Genomic DNA, 26048 nt, shown 5'->3' on the forward strand with positions numbered 1-26048 from the left:
TGAAGATGATGGCAGAGGATCTCCCCTTGATTATAACAAAGGCTGTGAAGAACACGAGCAAGAAGCTTCAAGATGAGAATGCGGCGCTCAAGGAGTCAAACCGCCTGATAAGGATGGAGGCAGAGAAGCTTTCTTGCAATCTGATGATGGCGGAGATCGACCATTCAAGGCTGGAGGACGCCATGGACGCTGAACTAAGGGGCGCGCGTAAGGAGGCCTCCGATCTGCGGCAAAAACTGCACCTCCTAGCTCAAGAGAAAATTGAGCTGGAGAGTAAGCTGGTACCCTACAGGCTCAAGGTGGCCAACTTGGAGGCATCAATGAAAGCAGATGCGGCCAAGGTGGAAAACCTTGAAAAAAGGTCGGCAGATCGGGAAGTCCTCCTCGGGAAGGTCGAGAAGGAGAGGGACGACACCATGGCTGAGCTCGCCAAAGCTCAAGAGAAAAAGAAGAAGATTGCTGCAGAGCTGGCCCAGGCGCGGGACGAAGGCAAAAAGGTTGCTGAAGACCTTGCTCAAGCTCGCGGGGAAACTGAAGAGCTGAAGAAACAAACTGACGAGCTGAAGAAACAAACCGAAGAGCTCGAGCAAAGCTCCGCCCAAGTCCTTGCTGCCGGGTTCGACGCCGCCCTGGAGCAAGTCGCTTGCCAATACCCCGAGCTTGATCTGACCATGGTGTCCATTTGCAACAAGGTGGTGGATGGAAAGATTGTACCCTCCGAAGACTAGCTGCCTCTCCTCATCACCTCGTTTTTGAAAACTGCTGCTTATCTTTCAATTGTAATAGTGGCTTATGTGTAAACTTGTACTGACATTGCTTTTATATAACTTCTTCTGCTTTTTGCACCTCGTCTTTCTGTTTACTTCGCATTCTTTAACCTTCACCTGCTTTCTTACTCGCTGTATGGTTGATCAACTTATCTGGTGAAACTTGCTTAAACAAATCAACCCAGCGATACTCCGGGCTCAACTATTCACTCACCGCTTTGAACTTGAGCAAACCGTTAATCTTATAACAATTTATCGAACTGTTAACTCGAAGTAAAACTTGAGCAACTTATTAACCTTCAAGCGATGACATTTAAGACAGCTTGCAAACTTAAAACAATAAGTTACTTACCAGACAGCAGGTTTTAACTTAAGCTAGTATCAAAATACAGTCTACCTGATCTGCCTAGCAAGGTGACCCTTATCCCTGTAATCGCCTCGAACTCTTCTGATCGCCGTAGGGTTCTGGCGATGTAAACTTTCTTTGCCTCCATATCTTGACTATTGTTCCCTCATCTGGGGGGCAGAGGCGCCTTTCGGATCCTTCTCTACCTCCCTGAGCTTCAGAACAAGGAGCTGGATAGCGAGGTGTTCTCTGTGAACTTACCTTAGCCATCTTTTAAACTTCTTTCACTCTTCACGTCATACCTGAACTCGTTCAGGACGAGAAGGATTTTATCTGCTTCACACCGCCTACAAGCGTGGAAGCTTCCTCTGGTCGTACTAAGTCAATATTGATGTTTCACCTAAAGGGGGAAAGGTGTTTTCCTTCCCTTCCCGCCGTTTAAGGTCACGAACACCCCTGACTTTTCAGTTCATCTTGCCTGAACTCACTCTGAGGTGAGAAGGACTTTTTCTGGTGCCTCAACTTGCCCAAAGGCAAGGAGGACTTCTTCTTGCCTGCACTTGCTCAAAGGCAAGGAGGACTTCTCTTTTTCTCGCCTGCGCTCGCTCAAAGGCGAGGAGGTCTTCTTCTACTCTCGCCTGCGCTCGCTCAAAGTCGAGGAGGACTTCATCTTGCCTGAACTCACTCATCGGCGAGAAGGACTTTCTCTTGCCTGAACTCGCTCAACGGCGAGAAGGACTTTATCTTGCCTGAACTGGCTCAACGACGAGAAGGACTTTATCTTGCCTGAACTCGCTCAACGGCGAGAAGGACTTTATCTTGCCTGAACTGGCTCAACGACGAGAAGGACTTTATCTTGCCTGAACTCGCTCAACGGCGAGAAGGACTTTATCTTGCCTAAACTCGCTCAATGGCGAGAAGGACTTTATCTTGCCTGAACTCGCTCAATGGCGAGAAGGACTTTATCTTGCCTGAACTCGCTCAACGGCGAGAAGGACTTTATCTGGTGCCTCAACTTGCCCAGGGTGTACATCTCCTCCCCCCTGGATGCACTGAGGACTTTTTCTCTTTCTCGCCTGCACTCGCTCAAGGGCGAGGAGGTCTTTTACTCTTTCTCGCTTGCACTCGCTCGAGGGCGAGGAGGTCTTTTACTCTTTCTCGCCTGCACTCGCTCGAGGGCGAGGAGGTCTTTTCTTTTCTTTCCTCCAAACGCACGAGAGCGCTGAGGTCTTTAGTCGTTGCTGGTGCCTCCGATCGCCGAAAGACGATGAGTACTTTAAAACTTTAACTGATGCCGCCAATCGCCGAAGAGCGATGGGGACTTTAAAACTTTTTCTTACAAAACATGCAGCATAACATTAAACTTGCCTTGAATCACGTACGAGTGATAAGGTCTTTTTTCTTAAAACTTTCGAAACAACAAGCATGCAATCTTAGAAACTTTAAACTCTTTGAAAACTCTTCTTTATTGGGTGGCCTCATTAAAAACCCTCCTTAGGGAAAAAAGAGTGCCCCCTTCAAACCGTTTTAACAGAAAGCTTGCAAATCTCTTCATGTTCGTTTTTACTTACAAAGCTTTAACTGTAATATAACTTGAGGTGTGTGGCGTTCCAAGTGCGAGGAATCGCCCCTCCTTCCAATGTCTCTAAGCGGTAGGCACCGTTCCCGAGCGCCTCGGTTATTCTGAACGGTCCTGTCCACTTAGGCGATAACTTATTTTCCATCTCGTACTGGTGGGCCTTCCTCATCACCAGGTCGCCTTCTCTAAACTGCCTTGGCATCACCTTCGAGTTATACCTTCGTTCAATCCTCCTTTTCACTGCCTCAGCCTTTACCCTTGCCTCCTCCCTGACCTCATCCAGTAAATCCAGATTCAACCTTCTTTCTTCGTTCGAGTCTTCCGCCACAAAGTTTTGGAATCTCGACGAGCTCTCCTGAATTTCCACTGGAATCATCGCATCACATCCATAGACCAAGCTGAACGGGGTCTCGTGGGTTCCTGACTGCTTGGTGGTGTGGTACGCCCAAACTATGCGGGGTACCTCTTCAGCCCACGATCCCTTGGCTTTCTCTAGCCTTCTCTTCAAGCCTCTTAGCAACACCTGATTGGCGGACTCTACTTGGCCATTTGTCTGGGGGTGCTCGACGGATGCAAACACCTGCTGAATTCCCACCTCTCTGCACAGCTTCTTCAGTAGGTGACTTGCAAAATTGAGTCCCATTGTCTGACACCAGGCGCTTAGGCACACCAAACCGGCACACGATGTTCTTCCATACAAAGCTCTCAATCTTGTGTGCGGTGATCTGGGCTACTGGTTCTGCTTCGATCCACTTGGTGAAGTATTCAATCGCCACCACCAAGTACTTCATCTGCCTGATCGCCAATGGGAAAGGTCCCAGGATATCAATTCCCCAAGTATGAAACGGCCATGGGCTGTAAATTGACTTTAACTCTTCTGGAGGCGCCCTGTGCCAATCGGCGTGCTGCTGGCATTGCTTGCAACACTGTGCATACTTCTTGCAGTCCTCCCTCATCGTTGGCCAGTAATAACCTGCACGGAGAGTTCTTGCAGCCAGGGCTCGACCCCCAACGTGACTCCCACATATGCCCTCATGGAGCTCGGCCATGATTCTTGTACATTTTTCTCCGTGCACACATTCCAGGAGTGGGTGTGTGAACCCAAACCTGTACAACTCGCCATCAATCATGGTGAACTTGCTGGAGTTCTTCTTTATCTTTCTAGCCTCCGTCGGATCCAGCAGGAGAAGGCCATCTGCCAGGCAGCGCTGGTACTGTGTTATCCACGTGTCTGGCTCGTGCGTAGCGCAGACCTGCGTCATGTTCACCCTCTCCCCCCCGACATGCTCTTATTCTCGGCGATCTCAAGGTCTCCCGAGTCAAGGATCTGTGACTCCTCGCCGCTTTCTCCGTCGACTTGCTTATCTGAAGAACCAGGTGGTCTGCCACAAATGCTCTAGGCGTCTTCAGAGTTTCTTGGATCACTGTCCTCTGCCTACCCCCCTTGCCCGAACTGGCGAGCTTAGCTAACAAGTCTGCTCGAGCATTCTGCTCTCTGGGCACATGCACCACTTCAAATGAGACAAAGGAACTCTTCAACTCCTGCACATACTCCAAGTAAGCCGCCATTTGTGGATCCTTGGCCTGGAACTCGCCTGTTACTTGTCCCGTGACTAATAACGAGTCACTCTTAGCCATCAGCACCCTAGCCCCCATCTCCTTGGCCAGCAAGATTCAGGCAATCAGCGCTTCATACTCTGCTTGATTGTTGCTGGCTTTGAAGGCAAACCTCAGGGGCTGCTCTATCAGCACGCCGTTGGGCCCCTCTAGAATGACTCCAGCACCACTACCCTGCTGGTTTGACGATCCGTCCACCGAGAGCACCCAACGAAAATCATCCCCTTCAACTCGTGCTGCTTTTGACGATAGCTCGACCACAAAATCAGCGAAAATCTGCCCCTTGATCGGACCTCGGGGCTCATATTTGATGTCGAACTCCGACAGCTCCACCGCCCACTTCACCATTCTCCCAGCTACATCAGGCTTCTTTAGGATTTTCTGGATGGCAAGTCGGTCATCACTAACACTGTAAAACTGTGAAAATAGTGGCGCAACCTCCTCGCCGAAAATACTACAGCCAGTGCAGCTTTTTCCAAGGCCTGATACCTCACCTCCGGGCCTTGCAACACCTTGCTGACGAAATAAATAGGCTTCTGAGCCTGGTCTTGATCTTGGGCGAGCACCGCACTCACCGGCCTCTCAATCACAGCAAAATACAACCTGAGAGGGGTTCCTACTAGGGGTTTGCACAAAATCGGCGGGCTCGCCAAGTACCCTTTAAGCTTCACGAAGGCTTCTTCACACTCCTTCGACCAGACAAACTTGTTGTTTCGCCTCAAACATTGGAAATACGGATGGCCTTTCTCTGATTATACCCCGAGAAGCGTCCAGAAAACTCAGCAATTTGCACCCTGCTGCACTGTCGACCAGGGCATCTATGCTTGGCAAAGGATACGAATCCTTTGGGCAAGCCTTGTTCAGGTCAGTGAAGTCGACGCACATGCGCCATTTCCCATTGCTCTTCTTCACCAGCACGACATTAGCCAACCACTCAGGGTACTGGACCTCCCTGATATGGCCATCGGCGAGGACCTTATGTGTTTCATCCCTAATCGCCTGCCTCCTCTCCTTGTTAAACTTCCTTCTTCTCTGCCGCACTGGTCTGACTTGTGTGTCCATTGCCAAATGGTGACACAAGAAATCGGGGTCAATTCCCGGCATGTCTGAAGCAGACCACGCAAAAGCATCCAGATGCCGTTCTATCACCTTGGTGATCTGGTCTTGGAGCTCAGCCTCCAAAGATCTTCCCAGCTTGAATACCTTTCCCCCGATCTCCCTTTCGAGCCATTCCTCGACGGGTTTGGGTCTGGTTTCCCTGGCGATCATCGCCCTGGCGATTCCCAATTCCCTCGCTTCCTCTGGGCGATTCCTCGCCTCTTCTTCCCGTCCGCTGCTCTCTCCCTTAACCTCAACATCCACCATGGTGACATCGCCTCCGGCGGCCACTTCCATCGCCGCATCAACAACTCGCCATTCTGTTGGCTGGGGCTTCACACCGGGAGGCGGTGTCGTGGCGATGCAACTTATTGACCTCTTATTCTTGAGGCTATTCTCATAGCACTTCTTCGCCTCCTTCTGGTCAGATCTGGTGGTGATCATCACCCCCTCCATCGATGGTAACTTAACCTTCATGTGCCTGGTTGAGGGCACAACTCCTATTCTGTTGAGGGTTGGTCTCCCCAACAGAATGTTATATGCTGAGGGGGCATTCACAACGAGGTACTTGATTTTCTCCGTCCTCGAGGCCACCTCATTCGTGAACGTTGTTCTTAGCTCGATGTACCCCCTGACCTCCACCTGATCGCCAGCGAAACCATACAAACACCCTCCATAGGGTCTTAGTTGGTCAAGGGGTAGTTACAACTGTGTGAAAGCCGGCCAGAACATTACATCCGCCGAGCTTCCTTGGTCCACCAGTACCCGGTGGACTTTCCTTCCCGCTGTGACAAGCGAGATAACTATGGGATCGTTGTCGTGAGGCACAACGTCCCTAAGATCCTCCTTTGTGAACATGATGTCCACATCTGGCGAGTGATCCTCGAACATATCCACCGTCATCACAGACCTTGCGTATTTCTTCCTTTGTGACGCAGTGCATCCACCACCCGAGAATCCTCCAGCGATGGTGTGGATCTCGCCATGAGTGGGCATCTCATGCTGCTGAGCCTCTCCACCTGCCGGCTGGGAGCTCGACGCACCTCCCGTCCTCTTGTCCAGCAGGTAATCGTTCAAAAAACTGCTCTTGACCAGATCGTCGAACTGGTATCCCAAGGCCAAACACGAATCAACAGTGTGACCAAAACTCTGGTGGAAGTCACACCAGGCGTTTGGTTTTGGTCCTAACACCTTGTCGCCCACTTTCTCAGGCGCCTTAAGCCTGGCTGCTATGTTGGGAATGGCGATCAGATCCGCCAATCCCATGACAAACTTGTACTTTGGTGGGTGATTATATTCCCTGGGGCGTCCCGGGCCCTTTCCCTTGTTCTTCCTCGGATCATAAGGATGGCGAGTCCTTTGATCCTTCTTGGCCGCCATCGTCTCCAGCACCCTCTGCGGCTGGATTCTAGTCTGGGCACCTGGCCTAGCAGGGGCCACGCTCCCTCTCTTCTCGGCGACTTCACTCTCGTCGGCGATGTGGGCCACCGCAAGTCGCCTAACTTCAGCAAACGTGGCGGGGTGAGCCCTAATCAGCGCCTCACAGAAAGGTCCCGGCAGCATGCCCTTTTTGAAGGCGTATACCAGCTTCTCCTCGTCTTTAGCAGGCGAGCGGACCATCTGTGCTCCAAAGCGATTCAAGTAGTCCCTGAGGGACTCTCCCTGGTACTGCCTTATGTCGAACAGGTCATAAGACAACCTAGGTGGCGCCTTGTTCACAATGTACTGCTCGACGAAAAGCTTCGAAAACTGCTAGAAATTGGTTATGTGACCTGTAGGCAAGCTCACAAACCATTCCAGCGCTGTTCCCTGGAGCGTGCTCACAAACATCTTGCAATATACAGCATCCGAGCCTCCTGACAGCATCATCTCCTCCACGGCGGTGAAAGAAGCTTACTACGCTCGCAGGGATAGGCGTGTCTGTGATCGCCTGAGCAAACGGCACAGGGAAAACGCGCGGTGGCGACGACGGCACGACCTCTTCAACAACTGGGCGTCCTCTCTGCTCCTGAAGAGCTTGACGCAACTCCTCAGTCACTTTGCTGAGCTCTTCATTCCTGGCCTGAGAGGCGACCAGGCCTTCATGCATCTTCGCTTGCTCTATGCGCGATGCCTCCACATTCGCCTGCAGCGCACGCATGGTCTCCATCATCTGCGCCATGGTCATGGCGCCTTCTGTAGCAACTGGCACAACGGGACTTGAACGGTTGCTTCTCATCTTTCTCATGAAAACTCAGCAAACCAAACTTCAACGAACAAAACCTTCTCCAGCAAACAATCGATCCAACAATCAATCGGTCAGAAACTCCAAAACTCCCAAGAACTTCCAAAAACACAACCACAACAGCACGCCGATAGATTCGGACGTCAAAACCTTCACAGAAACTTGCACTCTCACCAAGAACCTACCGCTCCTCCAGCAAACTCCCGATTCACCAACCAGAAACGCAAACGAACGGAAAAAGCTCCGAATCAACCGATTGAAAACCGCGCAAACAGCAAGAAACTTCAAGAAACCGATCGAAAGCTCGAACGAACGGTGGAAAACTTCAGACTATCAATTAAAACCCAAACGAACGACAGAAAACTCGAATTTTCACCGAACAAAAACTCGAACGAACGGTGGAAAATGGTTGCACCAGCACACAACCACACGAAAACTACAGAAACTTCAAGAACTCACGCTGTGGATGGGGACAGGTTTTACACGGCCCCACGGTGGGCGCCTGATGATCCTGCCTGTTGACCAGAACGCAAGAGTCTTGCCACGTCAAAGGTATCTTCCTCTGGATCGGCTTTGCACCACGCTAGCTTCCGTCCTTCACACCTCGATTCACCTCAAGAACCTGCAAAAGACAGAGTGGTGCCGCTGCGGCCGATCGCGCTCCGACGCTCAAGTCAGTGACGGAACCACCAAAACTCTAAGAGAGAAAAGCTAGAAACTCAAGGAACCGTGCAAAAACTCTCTCAGCGTACTCAAGTGTTCTCAAAGCGTAAAGAAGTGTTCTAAACGCGCGTACCTCAGAAGTTCGTTAGAATCCCTGATATACCTGTGCACTTTCTCTCTCCTCACGGTTACACCTCTGGACACGTGGCTCGCATCCAGTTGTACACGTGTCACCATCTGGAATGTCCTCTGCTTGAGCGTCACTTCTTACTCTTCAGGCTGTTCGACTAAGTTACCCATGCAAGGAGTAACTCGGTGTATAGCTGCATTGGAGCGCGATCTCTTCTGTGTGGCGAGTATGGGGTGTCACCATGCACACCTTCTCTGTGGTCTCGCCGGCCGCCATCATGATTTGTTTTACTTGCTTCAACGTGTATGTTCTGGTAAGCTGTTCCCTTGCCTCAACCTCTGGCTAGGGAATGATCATCTAATAACTCCGTCCTTCGTACTCGTACCCTCTGAAGGCCCTAAGCAAGCCTTCCTAAACCTTCGGCGATGTCCTTCTGTCGGCGGTCTCTGATCACTTGGTCGCCTAAGCTCACATATGACGACCATGACGTAAGCCTGGTGACCGCCGGTTCACACATACTCAAGATCGGAGAACGCCAAACTAACACTTGGCGACTACACAGACTTGTCGATGTACTTCCCTTCTGTCAGCCAGGTATCCCGTTCAACACGCCTATATTATCGCTTGCTGCCACGTCATCACTCCCGACTACCTGGTCGGTACATAAGGCAATGCCATTTGGTTTGAAAAATGCAGACGCCACCTACCAGAGATTGATGGACAAAATCCCTGCACCGATGCTAGGAAGAAACGTGCAGTCCTACGTAGACGACATGGTGGTGACCTCGAGCGAGAGGGGCCGACACGCAACTGATCTGGAAGAGTTGTTCGCCACCATATCGAAGTACCACCTAAAGTTGAACCCAGAAAAGTGCGTCTTCGGTGTAGAGGCAGGGAAGTTCCTAGGTTTCATTCTCACGGAAAGAGGAATAGAAGCAAATCCTGACAAGTGCGCAGCCATCATCGCCATGAGGAGCCCAACTTCAGTGAAGGAAGTTCAACAACTGATGGGGCGAATGGCAACATTGTCAAGATTCGTATCAGCTGGTGGGAAAAAGGGGCACCACTATTTCCAATGCCTCAAGAGGAATAGTCGTTTTACGTGGACAGACGAGTGCGAAGCAGCGTTCCTCAAGCTGAAAGAGTACTTGGCGACGCCACCCGTTCTTTGCAAGCCACAAGTAGGCGTCCCCCTCCGCCTATACTTTGCAGTAACGGAATGGGCCATTAGCTCTGTGCTGGTCCAAGAACAAGACCAAGTACAGAGGCCAATATACTTCGTAAGCATGGCTTTACAAGACCCAAAGTCAAGATACCAGTCACTAGAGAAGGCAGCACTGGCAGTAGTATTCTCAGCACGAAGGCTTCGCCACTATTTCCACAGTTTCACGGTGGTGGTAATGACGGACCTTCCCATCCAGAAGGTACTCCAGAAGCCAGACGTGGCCGGGAGGATGGTACGCTGGGCAGTGGAATTGTCAGAATTTGACATCCAGTACGAGCCCCGGGGATCCATCAAAGGCCAGGTCTATGCTGACTTTGTAGCAGAACTTTCACCAGGAGGAGATCCTCAAGAGGTGGAAGCAGGGGCATAGTGGATGCTCTCAGTGGATGGATCTTCCAACCAGCAAGGGAGCGGCGCTGGAATAATCCTGGAAGGACCTAATGGGGTGTTAATCGAACAGGCTTTGCGCTTCGCCTTCAAGGCAAGCAACAACCAGGCGGAGTACGAGGCGTTGATTGCCGGGATGCTTTTGGCTAAAGAAATGGGTGCTCAGAGCCTCTTGGCAAAGAGTGACTCCCAATTAGTCACCGGACAAGTAACAGGGGGTACCAAGCGAAAGACCCACAGATGGCTGCGTATCTGGGGTACGTCGAGGTATTGAAAAGAGCCTTCGTTGCGTTTGAGCTGGTGCATGTCCCCAGGGAGCAAAATGCCAGAGCTGACCTGCTTGCCAAGCTGGCCAGCTCAGGCAAGGGGGGAAAGCAGATGATCGTAATACAGGAGACCCTCAAAACGCCGCGAAAGTTCGTTGCAGACAACAAGGTAGGCGTCCTTCACGTTAGTACAACGAGAGGAAAACCAAGGAGTCATCGCTCGTTGAGTCAAGAGACGGTGAGGGCACCTTGCATTAGTACTTACGTAGCCTCGCCAGATGAAGAAAGGAGTGTACAGGTATGCGCATTGGAGGAAGGTGACACTTGGATGACCCCTTACAGGCGATACCTGGCGGATGGGATCCTCCAAGAAGAGCCAGAGGAGGGCAAAAAGACTAAGAGGAACACCGCCAGGTACACCTTAGTGGATGGAATATTGTTCAGGCATGGGTTTACGCATCCTATCTTGACGTGCGTAAGCGGCGACGAGTGCACTAGGATAATGGCCGAACTTCACGAAGGTATCTGTGGGAGCCACGTGGGAGGAAGATCCTTGGCGTCCAAGGTGATACGTGCAGGTTTCTTCTGGCCAACAGTAAGAGAGGATTGTGTACGATACACCCAGCATTGCAAGCAGTGCCAGAGGCATGCCGATTGGCACAAGGCGCCGCCAGAGGAGTTAAGATCCATATACAGCCCGTGGCCCTTCCACACCTGGGGAATTGATATCCTAGGCCCGTTTCCATTGGCAATAAGGCAGATAAATACCTGATCATGGCCATCGAATATTTCACCAAGTGGATAGAGGCAGAGCCGGTGGCATAGATCACCGCCCACAAGGTACAACACTTTGTTTGGAAAAACATTGTATGTCGTTTTGGGGTGCCAAGGCGTCTCATTTTAGACAATGGCACCCAGTTCGCGAGCCAGCAGTTGGGGAAGTTATATACAGAAGTAGGAATCAAACAGGTATTCGCGTCGGTCGAATCAGCAAACAGAGTTTTGTTGAGAGGATTGAAGCGCAGATTAGAGAAGGCTAAAGGGGCATGGGCAGAAGAAGTGCCAAGGATTGTATGGGCTTACCACACCACGCCCCAATCCTCCACCATGGAGACACCTTTCAGCCTAGTGTACGGATCGGACACTATGATCCCAGTGGAGATACACGAAAGCTCGCCCCGTTTCCTAGGTTTCGTGGAGGAAGAGTCCAACAAAGAAAGGAGGGTGAACCTGGACCTGATAGATGAAGCTAGAGAAGAAACGAAAATTAAGGCTGAGGCCGTGAAGAGAAGAGTGGAGCGTCAATACAACTCCAAGGTGAAGATACGACAATTCCAGGTCGGGGATTTGGTCATGAGGAAGGCTCACCCTTACGAGATAGAAAATAAACTGTCTCCCAAGTGGACTGGACCGTTCAGAGTAACCAAGGCCAAAGGGAATGGGTCGTACAAGCTAGAGACTCTAGAAGGAGGCCCCATCCCACTAGTTGAAACGCGACAAATTTGAAGTTTTATTTCAGTTAAGATTTTGTAAAGGGGGCACTCTTTTTCCCTCTCGGGGGTTTTTTAATGAGGTCACCCAAATAAAGAAACGGAAAGTTTAAAGATATATTTGCCTTAGTTCTTCCTTGCCTTGTAAAACCTAAGATCAAAGAAAAAGACAATATCGGCGTCGCCCGGGCAAGGCGTCGCCAAGGTAAGGCGTCGCCCGAACAAGGCGTCGCCAAGGTAAGGCGTCGCTAAGACGAGGCTTCGGCAAGAAAGGACGTCGCCCAGAGAAGGCGTCGCTAAGATAGCAATGCCAAGATAAGGCATCGCCAGGACAAGGCATCGCCAGAAGTAGGCGTCGCCACCAAGTAATCAAGTGGAAGTCAAGCCTGGAGCGAAATAACAGGTATATCAGTGTAAGTTGAAATCCGAGCGTTTAGTCCTTGAGCAGGGGTTAAGGGATTCCCTTGGGACGCCCCCTCCTCAAGTATGAATAGCTAGCCCCGGTACCAGATGTCAGTGTAAGTTAAAATCCGGGCGCTTAGTCCTTGAGCAGGGGTTAAGGGATTCCCTTGGGACGCCCCCTCCTCAAGTATGAACAGCTAGCCCCGGTACCAGATATCAGTGTAAGTTAAAATCCGGGCGCTTAGTCCTTGAGCAGGGGTTAGGGGATTCCCTTGGGACGCCCCCTCCTCAAGTATGAACAGCTAGTCCCGGTACCAGATATCAGTGTAAGTTAAAATCCGGGCGCTTAGTCCTTGAGCAGGGGTTAGGGGATTCCCTTGGGACGCCCCCTCCTCAAGTATGAACAGCTAGCCCCGGTACCAGATATCAGTGTAAGTTAAAATCCGGGCACTTAGTCCTTGAGCAGGGGTTAAGGGATTCCCTTGGGACGCCCCCTCCTCAAGTATGAACAGCTAGCCCCGGTACCAGATATCAGTGTAAGTTAAAATCCGGGCGCTTAGTCCTTGAGCAGGGGTTAAGGGATTCCTTTGGGATGCCCCCTCCTCAAGTATGAGCAGCTGGCGCCGGTACCAGATACCTGTATAAGTTAAAATCCGGGCACATACTCCTTGAGCAGGGGCTAAGGGATTCCTTTGGGACGCCCCCTCCTCAAGTATGAATAGCTGGGCGTGGGCGCCAAAGTACGACTTAGTCCCGAAGTATTTAGACACGTTGAGGACACCCAGAGCAGGTCTCTCCTTGAGCGTAGACATTCAGCACGACTAGGATAAGGCCTCCTCGCCTCCGAGCGATGTCAAGGCCAAAGAAGAAGAAACTCCCCTGCCGTCCCTAATCGATGAGAAAGTCAGTACTGCCTTCGGCTACAAGGGCCTTAGGCCCGGGAAAGGTAAGTAGGGAGCAGGCCGAAGATTTCACAAGTTCAGAGGGAAAAAGAAAGCAGATAAAAGTGCAAGAGAAGTTGGAAGCATGTGAAGATAAAGTTTAAAATAAGCATTTAAGCAAAGATCAAGAGTAATAATTACAGACAAAGTTCGCGATAGTTACAAATTAAGCAAAAAAGCAATCATATGCAAGCCAGATATTGAGTCAAAGTAAGGCTATTCTTCAGGGGCCTCCAAAGGCACGAGCTTGCCATTCGTTCAAAGGGCTGCACCCAGTGACGTCGATGCCTGGGTTCATGCAGGCAGCTTTGACAAGAGCCTCAGCAAACCCTTCGGCAAAACTAGAGGCGGATTCCTCGATTAGTTTCTCCTCAGCAACCTTGAAGTTGGCAGCTTGAGCAGTCATCTCTCGGTCCTTGGAGGCCAGGGCAGAGGTCAACTCTTGGACTTTGGCTTGGAGGGAGGCCTTCTCAGTGGTTAACTGGGTACACTCGTCAGCTTTGTTTGCAAAGGCGACCTCCATCTTCCCCAGCTTCTGCTCCCGGTCCACGCACTGGTCCTCGAGTTTCTTCTGATATACCTTGGAGGTTTCTGCAGCCGCCTCAAGGTCAACGATCTTTGTGCGAAGGGGGACCACCTCATTGAGAAGCCCTGCCTGGGACTGAGCCGCCTCTTGCAGTCGTTTGTTGGCCTCCTCCCTTGCCTTTTGTGCCACCCTCAGGGATTCTTTGTAAGCACCCTCTTGACGCCCCCAGTGGGCGGCTAGCCTCTCTTTCTCCTCCTTCAGCTTCTCCTGCCCCTCTTTCAGAGAAGCAACTTCCTTCTCCAGAGCTTGGAAGGCAGAAGCTTGGGCGGTTTTGGCCCTGGACTGTTTGTGCCAAGTGTAGGCGCAAGACATGAAGAGGCCCATGTAATAGTACATGCTCTCCCTCTAGGGCTCTTCAGCTTGGCTACTAGCAGATCCCAGGCTCAGAAATCCCCTTAATGACTCCTGCATGGGAAGAGGAAGTTCTGGGGCAGGGGGAAGAACGTCCACGGTTTCAGCGCTCGGTGGATCCTCCCTTAAGGACTCCGCCCCGTGAGAAGAGGAAGTAGCGGAGGTAACCATCTGAGGGGCATGCTAGGTTCTTTGTCGTTTGAAGACTTGCCCCTCAGCAGAGTCCTCATCATCTGAAACAACCTCCACCACCCTCTTACCCTTGTCAAGGGGGGCTGAGGAAGCACCCGCCTCAACCAGAGCGAGAGGCACGGCTGCGATGGGAGGTGGGGAACATGGAAGTGGATAGGGAGAAGCTAGGATCGTTGGATTTGTTGGTGTTGTTGCAGGTTGAGGTTGGGGGTTAGGAAAAGATGGAGGTGCAGAAGAGGTTGAGGGTGGAGACGCCAAAACCCCATCTTTGGACTTCAGCACTTGGACCAGTCGCAACCGTCGTTGCCTATCCATTTTAGAATCTACACCAAGAAGACAAGTATAGCAGAGGTTAGGCACAGGCTAAAGTTAAAACACAAAGGAGCAAACCAAGCATGCATCAAACGGGAATTCAACAAAAATAAAGGCTAGCAAGTTATAGAGAAGAACATTCATACTTATATACTTGGCTAGAGCGTCGACATTGAACTCTAGACTTATTATAGTGGCGGTATCGAAGCCCCCCACACTGTTCAGGATCTGGCAAGCCTCTCGATCGTTCGAGGGCAGTTCATCCAGCGACTTGGACTTCATGGTCTTGACCTCATTCACCCAATACAGGGGAAAACCGTCAAGAGCAGAGGGGTCGTAGTCAGAACAACAGACTTTGAAAAATTTGCCCTTCCACCCCTTGAAGGATTGTTGGAAGAGAGATAGGAGAACCCTTCCTGGGATATTGCTGAGGCTCACCTAGAGGCTTTTCCCCTGCTTATTCACTTCAAAGAAGTGCAGGAAGATGTCACCGGAAGGTGTGCACCCGAAGAAGCCGCACAAAACGCCAAAGGCCTTGACGAAGGCCCAGCCATTGGGATGCAGTTGGGTTGGGGCGATGTTAATCTCCGTCAACAACTCCCTCTCAAACCGGGAGAAAGGCAAGCGCATCCCAATACACTTGAAGACGACTTGGTAGAAGTGGAAGAAGGGGACCCCGTTGTTGGCCCGAGTGTCCCCACATATGGGCTCCCCTAGAGTGCAAGGGAGCACTGCAATATCATCATCGTGCCTTTTCCCGAAGGCATGATGGTCGTAAGTAATTGGCTCCCCTATGTGGTCCCTCCAAGCTTTGGTAGACACTAGGCTCGAACACTCGTCGAGCAGTTCGACCGGAGCCCATGGGTATAGGTCCCTATAGTTAACGTTGAGGGGAGGGGGGTTGGCCGTCGTTTTGGTACATGCCATTGACGAAAACTGAAGAACGGAGAAGAAAAAAAAGGGTTCAGCAAACAAGGAGGAAAAAGGATGAGAAACCCTACGAAAACCCCTACCCACACGAGAAATCCAGAAGGGGGGGGGGGGGAAACAGAGAAATGAGAAACAAGATGTAAGAAATACAAGGAAATAAGCAATCCCAGGCAGTTATATCAGTACGAAAATTAAAGGGCGAGCCATCGAAGAGGAAAAACCATACCTTTTGAATATCGGGGTGGTTGAAGATTGAGAGTGCGAAAGAGAGAATGAAGGTTGCAGAGAGAGTTTGAGAAGATGAACAGTGGAGAGAATGCGAAGAGTGAATGAAACAGTGGCTTGGAGCGCGCGTTTTTGAAAGATCCAACGTTAACTTGAGGAGCGCGAGAAGCGCTAAGTGATGGCCGTGCGATCAAGCCACGTGGCAAGAGATTAGAGCATAACTTAAAACGTCACATCCGCAAGCGCAGAAAACGTCGCGTCAAATGTTCAGAGAGTGTCAAGTCAAGCTGAACAAAGGAATGTCACGTCAGCAAGAATGCCACGTAGATAATGGGGGCGAGGCCTTAGTCTTTTCGCTGAAACAAGTATCAGCTCAAGACTGGGGGGCTTGTGTACCGTCCCGTCCCCGGGCGTTGACCAAAGGTCAGAGTCAAGGAACCTTCAAGGGACCCAAGGAATAGAAGTCAACAGGTTGACCGCTCGAGTCATCGCCTCGCTGAGGCATCGCTCAAGAGAGGCATCGCCCAAGAGAGGCATCGCCGAGTAAAAACATCGCCAGAGAGGCTTCGAGCCTCGACCATACAGAGCAGTAGTAAGGGGAAGAGAAAGGTGGCTTCAAGGCCATAAGTCTAGCACCAGAAGGGGGTATCCTGACTTCTGAGGTATCCTCGCCACTGTTGGGAGACCCTGGTACCGATACGACCCGTAAGAGGGCCATGACCAGGGGAGAACCACGTGCATGGTACAAAAGCAAGGTAGATACACCCCCAGAGTGAGTGACTAGTAACTAGGACGCACGAGTTGACACCCAGAAAATCAACCCACGTGCTAGAGAGTACTTCGAAGGAAAGCTCACGCAATAGAATAACCCTAAGTTAGGTTGCGGCGCTGAGGGACCCTCTGCACATAATAAACGGTCAAGTCAGAAGGCCACGTGGCAAGGCACACGTGCCCATTAAAGGTTTCAGGGAAAGTTTTCTAAGGTACGCGCTAATTTAAGATTACGTATCAAATGTTTCAGGGGCATTTTTATACGCTTTCAATGCGCTTTAGTGCGCTTTAAATGCTGGATGTGTATAAAAAGGAACCTGAGGACATTTGAGAGGGATCTGAGTTTTAACCTAATACACACAGATACACAGAGAAAAGCCCTAGTTGTCTTCGCGGCACACTCACAGTGAGCACAAGGCAATTAGGGCAACACAGTTCTAGTTACGCAGTTTTAGTCATTCAGTGCAGTTTTTTGATGTTTCTCGCTAGCTGACTTGATCGTCGGAGTGCAAACGGCTGCGTGGGCGCCCATTTGTTCACTTCTTTTCAGGTACTCACAGATAGAGCCAAACGAAGGTGCCCTAGCCCGCGAGGACAAGCCCTGTACGTAGACGATTCCGGTCAGCCGGCCGGAATAGATTTTAACACCTAGAGGAAACAACCACTCTGTGTTAACTGAGGAAGATCTTGTCTATATCTATTGCATCATGAACAAAGTCAAGATCAATTGGATTCATATCACCAAAGAGCATATGCAAAAATCCATGAGGTTAAGTGACTACCATTATCCCTATGCTGTTTTAATTTCTAAATTTCTACTCTATTTTGAAGTGAATCTTGAGGATGAAACTTCTGAGTTGGTAAAATCAACACTTGAAGTGAATAATGGTTCACTAAGCAAGATGGGTTTTACCAAGATCAATGGAAGATGGGTAAGCAAGGATGGTAAACATGGTGGTTCCTCAAGTGCTGCTCATGCTGAAAATGATGACGAAGATCAAGATGGTGATGATACGAATGATCAAGATGCAGAACAACCTGCAACTGACTTTGGTGCTGGAACAAGTGTTGGACATCAAGGGGATGAGACTCTTTCAATGTCTTCCTTTGAGAGATACAAGGTGGATAAGATTGATGGCTTTGCGGAAAATCAACGAAATCTTCATGATCTTTGTGTTACAAATTTCCAGAACATTGACAACAAATTCCAGAGCATGGACACTCGCTTTCAGAATCTTGATGAACATATTGAAGTTGTTAAGAATCATATTTTTGAGCTACAATGTGGAAAGGAAGACTGAAGGAAAAATAACTGGTTGATTGCTCGGGACAACCGATTGTTTTTGCAATCTGGCTCTTTCTCTTTACATTTTGTTTTATCTGGAACAATTTCTGTTTTATCTCTTCCTAAAGTCTATTTGTGAAGACAAACAGGGGGAGAATTTGGTTTTGTGTTGTCTTAAACTCTGCAAAACTCTATTTGTTGCTGCTGATGTTTAAAGTTTGTATATGGCTTGCTTTTTAGCTGGTTTTTCTGCTTTGATGTTTATGTAGAAAACTAGTAAATGTGCTATACTAACCTGCTGCTATAGATGCCTTGTATTGCATAAATTTTGTTTTGCAAGTACTTCTTCAGATTCAAACAAAAATCAACATAAGCAACCAGGGATTTGTCTTCATCAAATAGGGAGAGATTGTTGATCAAGAGTGATCAAGGGCTTTGAAGAATCCAAATCCAAGTGTTTGATGCAAGGCTGGAGTTGCTGTTGTGTTTGGGGTGGAATCTGGGTAGTTTAAAAGTGTAATCCACTCTTTGTTGAATCTAAAGCTAATGTGTTTTAAAACCTTTTTGAATTTAAGTGTTTTTCAAACTAAGTGAAAAACAACATGTTGTTTTGTCGAAACAACGATTGTTTTAGTCTTAGGTGGTTTTGAAAAGGTTGAAAACTGTTTTGGTTGGTTGACTTGCTGTCAAACCAAAACAATCGGTTGTTTCGTGGTTTCAACCGATTGTTTCTTTGAAAATCCTAACAGAATTCTGTTTTGGTGGTTGAATGTGCTTTAAATGATTTCCAACTGAATACGCTCCTTTATTAAATGCTTTGACCAATCTTTGAAAAAGTATAAAAGGTTTGTTTATGTTTTAAAACAAACAAGTGAAACAAATTTGAGTTTTTCAGTTGTGAAAAAGATTGCTTTCAAGTTTTGAACATTCACATCAAGCTTTGGGTTTTCTCAAGAAAGAGTGGAATAGGATTGCATCTGTATTTATTTCAGATTGTTCTGTAAACAAGTGTAATTATTTCTGAATCTTCTGTATTTTCTGGTGTTGTTGCTAGGAGTGTTGTGTGCTGTTGAGGTGGTCAAGATCAATAATCTTGGTGTGTGTTGTGCCAAAGTGAGTGTGTTTCTTGAAGGGTTCAAGGTCACTACTTTGGTGGTTTGTGTTTAATCTGTTTTGATTGCCTAGTAGATTACCTAGTGGCTTTTGGGGACTGGATGTAGCTCTTGGTTTAAGAGTGAACCAGTATAAACTGTTGGTGTATCTCTTTCTTCTCTTAAAATCTTTTAAATTCAGTTGTTATTGCTTTACTGGCATAAACAATCGATTGTTTCGCAGAAACAACCGATTGTTTTTCTGGTGCTTTGTTGTTTTGTGCTTAAATTCTTGGCTTATTGAAATTCTTATCTGGAGTCACACAAAGGATTTTGTTCAAGCGGAAAAAGTTTTCAAAATCCCTCTTAAATAATTCCCCCCGCTCTTGTTTAAGGCCATATATTCTAACAATCTCTTATAATGTATATATTTAATAATTGTGTTGAATGAAATTGTTTATATACGTGATGAAAGAAGCATTAAACTTGAGATTGATCACCACAACTTCTTTGGCCCAACATTCATTGGTAACATCAAAGGAACAACATTGTTTTTCTTTTTGGGATTTTTTATGTACTACTATTGATGTGATTCCAATAGCAAAGAAGAGAAAGATTCTTGACCTTCTTAGGAATCAACTTGAGTTGGACAATAGTTAGGCACTTTTTCTTAGAATTGGATCAATGTTCTAAGTCAAGAACTCACCAAAACTAGCACCAATTCCAAACTCATATGGAAGTTCCAATTATAGTCAAATTAAACCGATTAAAGTGAAAGAAGAAGCAAATGCACCAAATAGAATTGAAAAAGAACAACAATGAACCGAACAAAATGAATTAAAAGGCAAGAAAACTGAAAGAGTGCTGGAATTATAAAAGCACCGAACCAAAACACAGAAAAGAAGAAGAGCAGCTGCTGGAAAACAGAAACAGCCGAACCAAAACAAGAACAAAAGCTCAAAACATGAATTTCAAAAGAGAAGGAAGGAAGGAGAGGAGAAAGCTCATGAAGATGGATGTATGGTTGGATGATCACGCCACTAGAAGGATGGATGCTCCTAGATGAGTGTGCAAGCTGCCACTTGAGGTAACCATGGAACCATCAAGATAAGACTAGAGAAGAAGGCTCAAAGCTCTCCAATGCTCTCTCAAAATTTGAGTATAGTTTCTCTAATTAAAATTCAAATATCAAATGTACAAGGGCATCACCTATATTTATAGCCTAAAGGTGCTGAAAATGAAACTAAGAGAATTCAAAATTCCCTCCTAAAAGAAGCTACAACTGGCGCCTAAAACAAGACATGAGGAAGGTGTGATCCCTTCTCTCACTTTGGCACCTCCTTATTTACTCCTACACCTATCTACTAACACACCCCCCTCCTAAAGCTCCTAACTAAAGACTAAAAGATGCTATAACAATAGAGGTTTCTAATGTTTCCCTCTAAGCACCTTCTAATGGAAACCATCCGGCCACATACATCCACATAATGATGAAGAAGAAGCATTGGATTTGAGGACAAATCCTTTTCAAGAGGGAGGGGATGATGGAAGAGGCCCAAGCCCATGATAGAAAAAGCCCAAGCCCAAGCCCAAATACAAGTTCAAGCTTCAACTCAAGCCCAACAAATAGAAGATATGGGCAAACTAAGCATCATTGGATGTCTTTCTTTTGTAATTACTTTTGAGTATTTTTAGTAGAACATAAAGGGAGGTGTAGATATAAATATAAGAGGTGCAAATGTATAAAGCTAAGTCACACCTTCCATGTGACACAAAAGAAGGTGTAGGTATAGATTTAGGAGGTTCCAAAAATAGAAACCAAGTCACACTTTCCTTGTGACTAGGAATTGGCTCCAAATTCAAATGCTTCTCATTTGAATTTCCCTCCACTTTCTTTTAAATTTCCAGCCCCCTAAACACTATAAATAAAAGGGCTTGGCTCATGTATTTGCAAGATTAATGAGAGTAAAGTTATTCTGCCAACATTGTGCCATACTTTGCTTTTCCCTAGTTTCTAGGATCTAATCTTCATCTTCATCACCTACCATAGGGCTGGCCGAACCTCCCTCTTTCCATACACATCATGCACCTTCAAGATCACCATAGCTCCTAGGAGGATCTTGCACATTTCAATCCATAGCTTCCGCACCCTTGATCATGATTCCGAGAAGAGCTCCATGATTTTGCCATCATCTTCAACCAAAGAAATTACAAAAAGATAAAATAATTGTCCCCTAGCTCCTAAAGCTTTGAACATGCTTCTTGTAAGCCTTTGAGGTGGGCTTTGACCTCCATGGGCGTCCTCCATTTGCGCCTCTACCTCTTCTTGATCTTGTTGATTGGCCTCCATGTCCACTTGAGCTTGATCTCCATCATACTCCTCGAGTTGGAGAGAATTCGACCACGAATTCTGGAGACCTACAGAAAAAGGAGTTAGATCGCTGACATTAAAAGTATGACTACCTAAGAATGTATCAAGCATATCTAACTCATAAGCATTGTCATTAATCCTCTTGAGGATTTGGAAAGGTCCATCCCCTCGAGGCATTAGTTTGGACTTCCTTTGAGTAGGAAAACGATCCTTCCTCAAGTCAAGCCAAACCCAATCGCCCTCATCAAACAACAATGCTTTTCTCCTTTTATTGGCAAGTTCAGCATACTTGCCAACCTTCTTCTCAATTCTCTTTTTGATGTCTTTATGCAAAGTTTTCACAAAAGAAGCCTTTTCATCCCCATCTTTGCACAAGACATCTCCAAGAAGGGGAATAGGAAGAAGATCAAGAGGTGTTAGGGGGTTAAACCCATATACAACCTCAAAAGGAGAATGTGAGGTGGTAGAATTTACTACACGATTATATGCAAACTCAACATGGGGTAGTAAATTCTCCCACACTCTAGGATTCCCCGAAATAAAACATCTCAATAGTTGTCCCAAAGTTCGATTCACCACTTTGGTTTGACCATCAGTTTGTGGGTGGCAAGTGGTAGAAAATAAAAGCTTAGTCCCAAGCTTGCCCCACAAGGTCTTCCAAAAGTGACTCAAGAACTTGGGATCTCTATCGGACACTATAGATCTAGGAATCCCATGCAAGCGAACCACTTCTTGGAAGAAGAGGTTTGCAATGTGGCATGCATCATCCACTTTGTGGCAAGGAATAAAGTGAGCCATCTTTGAAAAACGATCCACTACCACAAAAATGGAGTCCTTTCCCTTTGATGTCTTGGGTAAGCCTAAGATGAAATCCATAGATATATCTACCCAAGGCATTGAAGGGATAGGAAGAGGAGTATATAGACCATGGGGATGCATCTTAGACTTAGCTTTGCGACAAGTTATGCATTTATCACACAAACTATGAACATGTTTATGCATATGAGGCCAAAAGAAATGTTCATGCAACACATCCAAAGTTTTAGCTACCCCAAAATGTCCCATTAAACCCCCTTCATGAGCTTCTCTAACAAGAGATAATCTAATAGAGCATTGAGGAACACAAAGACGTTTTCCTTTAAAAAGAAAGCCATCTTGTATAAAAAAATCTTTGTGTCCTCCCTTAAGACACTCTTGATAGATGAGAGAAAAATCAAGGTCATCATGATAGAGTTCCTTAATGTGATCAAAACCAAGATATTGAGAGCTTAAAACATTTAGCAAAGTGTATCTTCTAGAAAGAGCATCCGCCATAATATTTACTTTGCCTTGCTTGTGTTTGATCACATAAGGAAATTGCTCAATGAATTCCACCCACTTAGCATGCCTCTTGTTAAGCTTGTTTTGGCTTTTCAAATATTTAAGAGATTCATGATCACTATGTATCACAAACTCTTTGGGAAAAAGATAGTGTTGCCAAGTAAACAAAGCCCTAACAAGTGCATATAATTCTTTATCATACGTGGAATAATTGAGATGACTTCCCTTCAATTTCTCACTAAAATAGGCTATGGGGTGGCCCTCTTGAAGGAGAACAACCCCAATACCTATGCTTGAAGCATCACACTCAATCTCAAATGTCTTAGTGAAATTAGGAAGAGCCAAGATGGGAACATTAGTCAATTTTTCTTTCAAAGTTTCAAAAGCTTTTTGTTGTACTTCTCCCCATTGAAAGACCACATCCTTTTTCACTATGTCATTGAGTGGCGCGGCAATGGTACCAAAGTTTGGGACAAATCTTCTATAGAAAGAAGCAAGTCCATGAAAACTTCGAACCTCATTCAAAGATTTCGGTGTAGGCCAATTTTGAATGGCCATCACCTTGGTTTTGTCCACATGGACCCCTTTGTAACTCACAACAAACCCTAGGAATTCTATATGATCAAGAGCAAACATACATTTAGCAAGATTAGCATACAAATGTTCCTTCCTAAGGGTTTCTAAAACTTGCCTAACATGCAACCTATGGTCATCCAAAGATAAGCTATAAATGAGAATGTCATCAAAGTAAACAACAACAAACTTACCAATGAATGGTCTAAGAACATGATGCATGAGGCGCATAAAGGTACTTGGTGCATTAGTTAGACCAAAAGGCATAACTAACCACTCATATAAACCAAAGTTGGTCTTAAAAGCCGTCTTCCATTCATCACCCAGTTTGATACGGATTTGATTGTAGCCGCTTTTAAGATCAATCTTTGAAAAGATTTTTGAACCATGTAATTCATCCAACAAATCATCTAGTCTAGGTATGGGATGCCTATACTTAATCGTTATGTTAGTGATGGCCCTACAATCCAAACACATTCGCCATGTGCCATCCTTTTTTGGCACTAAGATGATAGGCATAGCACAAGGACTCATGCTATCTTGCACCCACCCTTTCTCAATCAAAGCCTCAACTTGTTGGCGAATTTCCTTGGTTTCACTTGGATTGGTCCTATATGCTGGACGGTTTGGTAAAGAAGAGCCCGGTATCAAATCAATTTGGTGGTCAATCCCTCTCAAAGGTGGAAGTCCATTTGGAGGATCTTGAAACACATCTTGAAACTCTTCTACCAAATTTTCCAAGCAATGAGGACTATCAACAAGTGATTCTACTCTAAGAGTTCTAGGGATGGCTAAGAAAAGAGGATGATGAGCCACTATTTCCCTTTCAATGTCACGCCTAGACACAAGGAGTGTAGGCTTAGAACTCTTATCTTTTTTATCTTTTTATCTTTTTCACTCTCCCTCTTTTTCTTCATGATAACTTGGTCCTCATGGACTTCTCTTGGAGAGAGAGATTTTAAAGTAACCTTGTGACCATGGAATTCAAAAGAAAGTTTGTTGGTAAAGCCATCATGTAAAACTTTTCTATCAAATTGCCAAGGCCTTCCCAAAAGAACATAAGTGGCTTCCATGGGCACAACATCACATAATACCTCATCTTTGTATTTTCCAATGGAGAAATGGATGAGGAATTGTTTATTGACAACTATTTCTCCTACTTCTCTAAGCCATTGTAATTTGTAGGGCTTTGTATGAGAGATAGTAGGCAATCCAAGCTTATCTACTACTCTTGTACTAGCCACATTTGCACAACTACCCCCATCCACTATCAAAGAGCAAATATTGTTTTGAATAAGACATCTTGTATGGAAAATATTTTCTCTTTGACTTTCATCAAAAGGTTGTGAAACTTGTCCAAGAAGTCTTCTCACAACTAACAAATCCCCTTCAAGTGGGCATTCACTCTCTTCCTCACTAGATGCACTAGAATGCAATGAATGCTTAGGAGAATCCGAATCATGCTCACTCACTACAATGCCTTCATGCATGTACATACTTCGTTTGGAAGGGCAATTAGTAGCTATATGACCATAACCCATGCATTTAAAACATTTAGTATTAGACGTTCTAGTGGGTGATTTAGGCCTAGAGGTAGATGGCTTAGTTTCCTTGGGTTTGAAAGAAGACTCTTTGGAAGGAAATTTAGAAAAAGACTTTTTGTTTCTCCAAGACTTGTTGTAGTAACCATCATTGGGAGCATTTTTTAAAGAATTTTTCTTAGCAAGTTGGGCTTCCACCTTCATTGCAAGATGAACTAAAGAACCCAATGATGAATACTCTTGTAACTCAACAATGTCTTGAGTATCCTTCCTAAGTCCACTCACAAACCTAGCAATCATAGCTTCCTCACTTTCTTCTAATTCAATTTTAAGCACAAGCGTCTCTAGCTCCTTATAATATTCATCCACATTTAGCGTGCCTTGTTGAAACCGTTGGAGTCTCAACATGAGGTCTTTCCTAAAATGTGGGGGTACAAATCTAGCGCGCATGTGATCCTTTAAAGAGTTCCAAGAGTCCACGGGAGGACCCTTGTGATAGATAATGTCCTTTACAATTCCATGCCACCATTTCATGGCATAATCTCTAAACTCTAGGGTAGCTAGCTTAAGCTTATGCTCATCTTTGATCTCATGGATCTCAAAAATTTGTTCACACTTAGCCTCCCAATCTAAATATACATTAGGATCACTAGAGCCATTAAAACAAGGAAGCTTGACCGAAGGAAGCCTAGACTTTGCATCTTGATAGAAGCCATTGCCGTAGTGATGTCTTTCCCCTTGATGATGAGGTCTTTGTCCATGAAATTATGGTGGAGTCCTCCTTCTCCTATGCTCTTCTTCACGGCCAAAATCATTTGAAGAGGCTCTTGAAGATGGTCTATGAGAATGATGCCCATCATGGATAGAAGGAGAAGGCCTAACTTGTTGGACCTCCATCTTTTGCATATTCTCTTCCAAGCGTCTAATAGTTCTTTGTGCTTCATGTAATTCACCAAGGATTGAAGCTTTGGAAGGAGAATTCTGCTTGTAGGATGCATCACTTGAAAAGCCAGCCATTTGTAATTCAAAAACAGCAAACACACAAAACAGCAAACAAGTCAAGAAACAAAATTAGTAAAAACAGTGAGTGTTTTAAGCAAAAATGCCGAAGTGAATTGAGGCAGAAAATAGGTCACTCTCAAAGAAATAATGTCCTTGCACCAATCTGATCTTGAGGCCTTGGAATCCTCAAATGAAAGATGTCAAAGAAAGCACACCAATCTCAAAGCCAACCACCACAAAACCAATGAAGCAATAAAGACAAACAAGAAAAAGTATAAGCAAAGAAAGGCTAGAACTAAAGGAAAACTAGATGTTTGACCAACTCAAAGAGTAATGAACAAAAGATAATCAAGAAAATTAAAG

General features: G+C 46.5%; 1 protein-coding gene across 1 annotated transcript; it reads right to left on the reverse strand.

Moving 5' to 3' along the window:
• Nucleotides 1-13358: 13358 nt before the first annotated feature.
• Nucleotides 13359-14045, reverse strand: LOC137829151 (uncharacterized). Its single transcript, XM_068635945.1, has one exon. It carries the CDS (start codon nt 14043-14045, stop codon nt 13359-13361), a length of 687 nt encoding a protein of 228 aa, XP_068492046.1.
• Between the last annotated feature and the right edge of the window lie 12003 nt (nt 14046-26048).

Source organism: Phaseolus vulgaris, chromosome 7 (genome assembly GCF_000499845.2).
Source record: "Phaseolus vulgaris cultivar G19833 chromosome 7, P. vulgaris v2.0, whole genome shotgun sequence".
Lineage (NCBI taxonomy): Eukaryota > Viridiplantae > Streptophyta > Magnoliopsida > Fabales > Fabaceae > Phaseolus > Phaseolus vulgaris.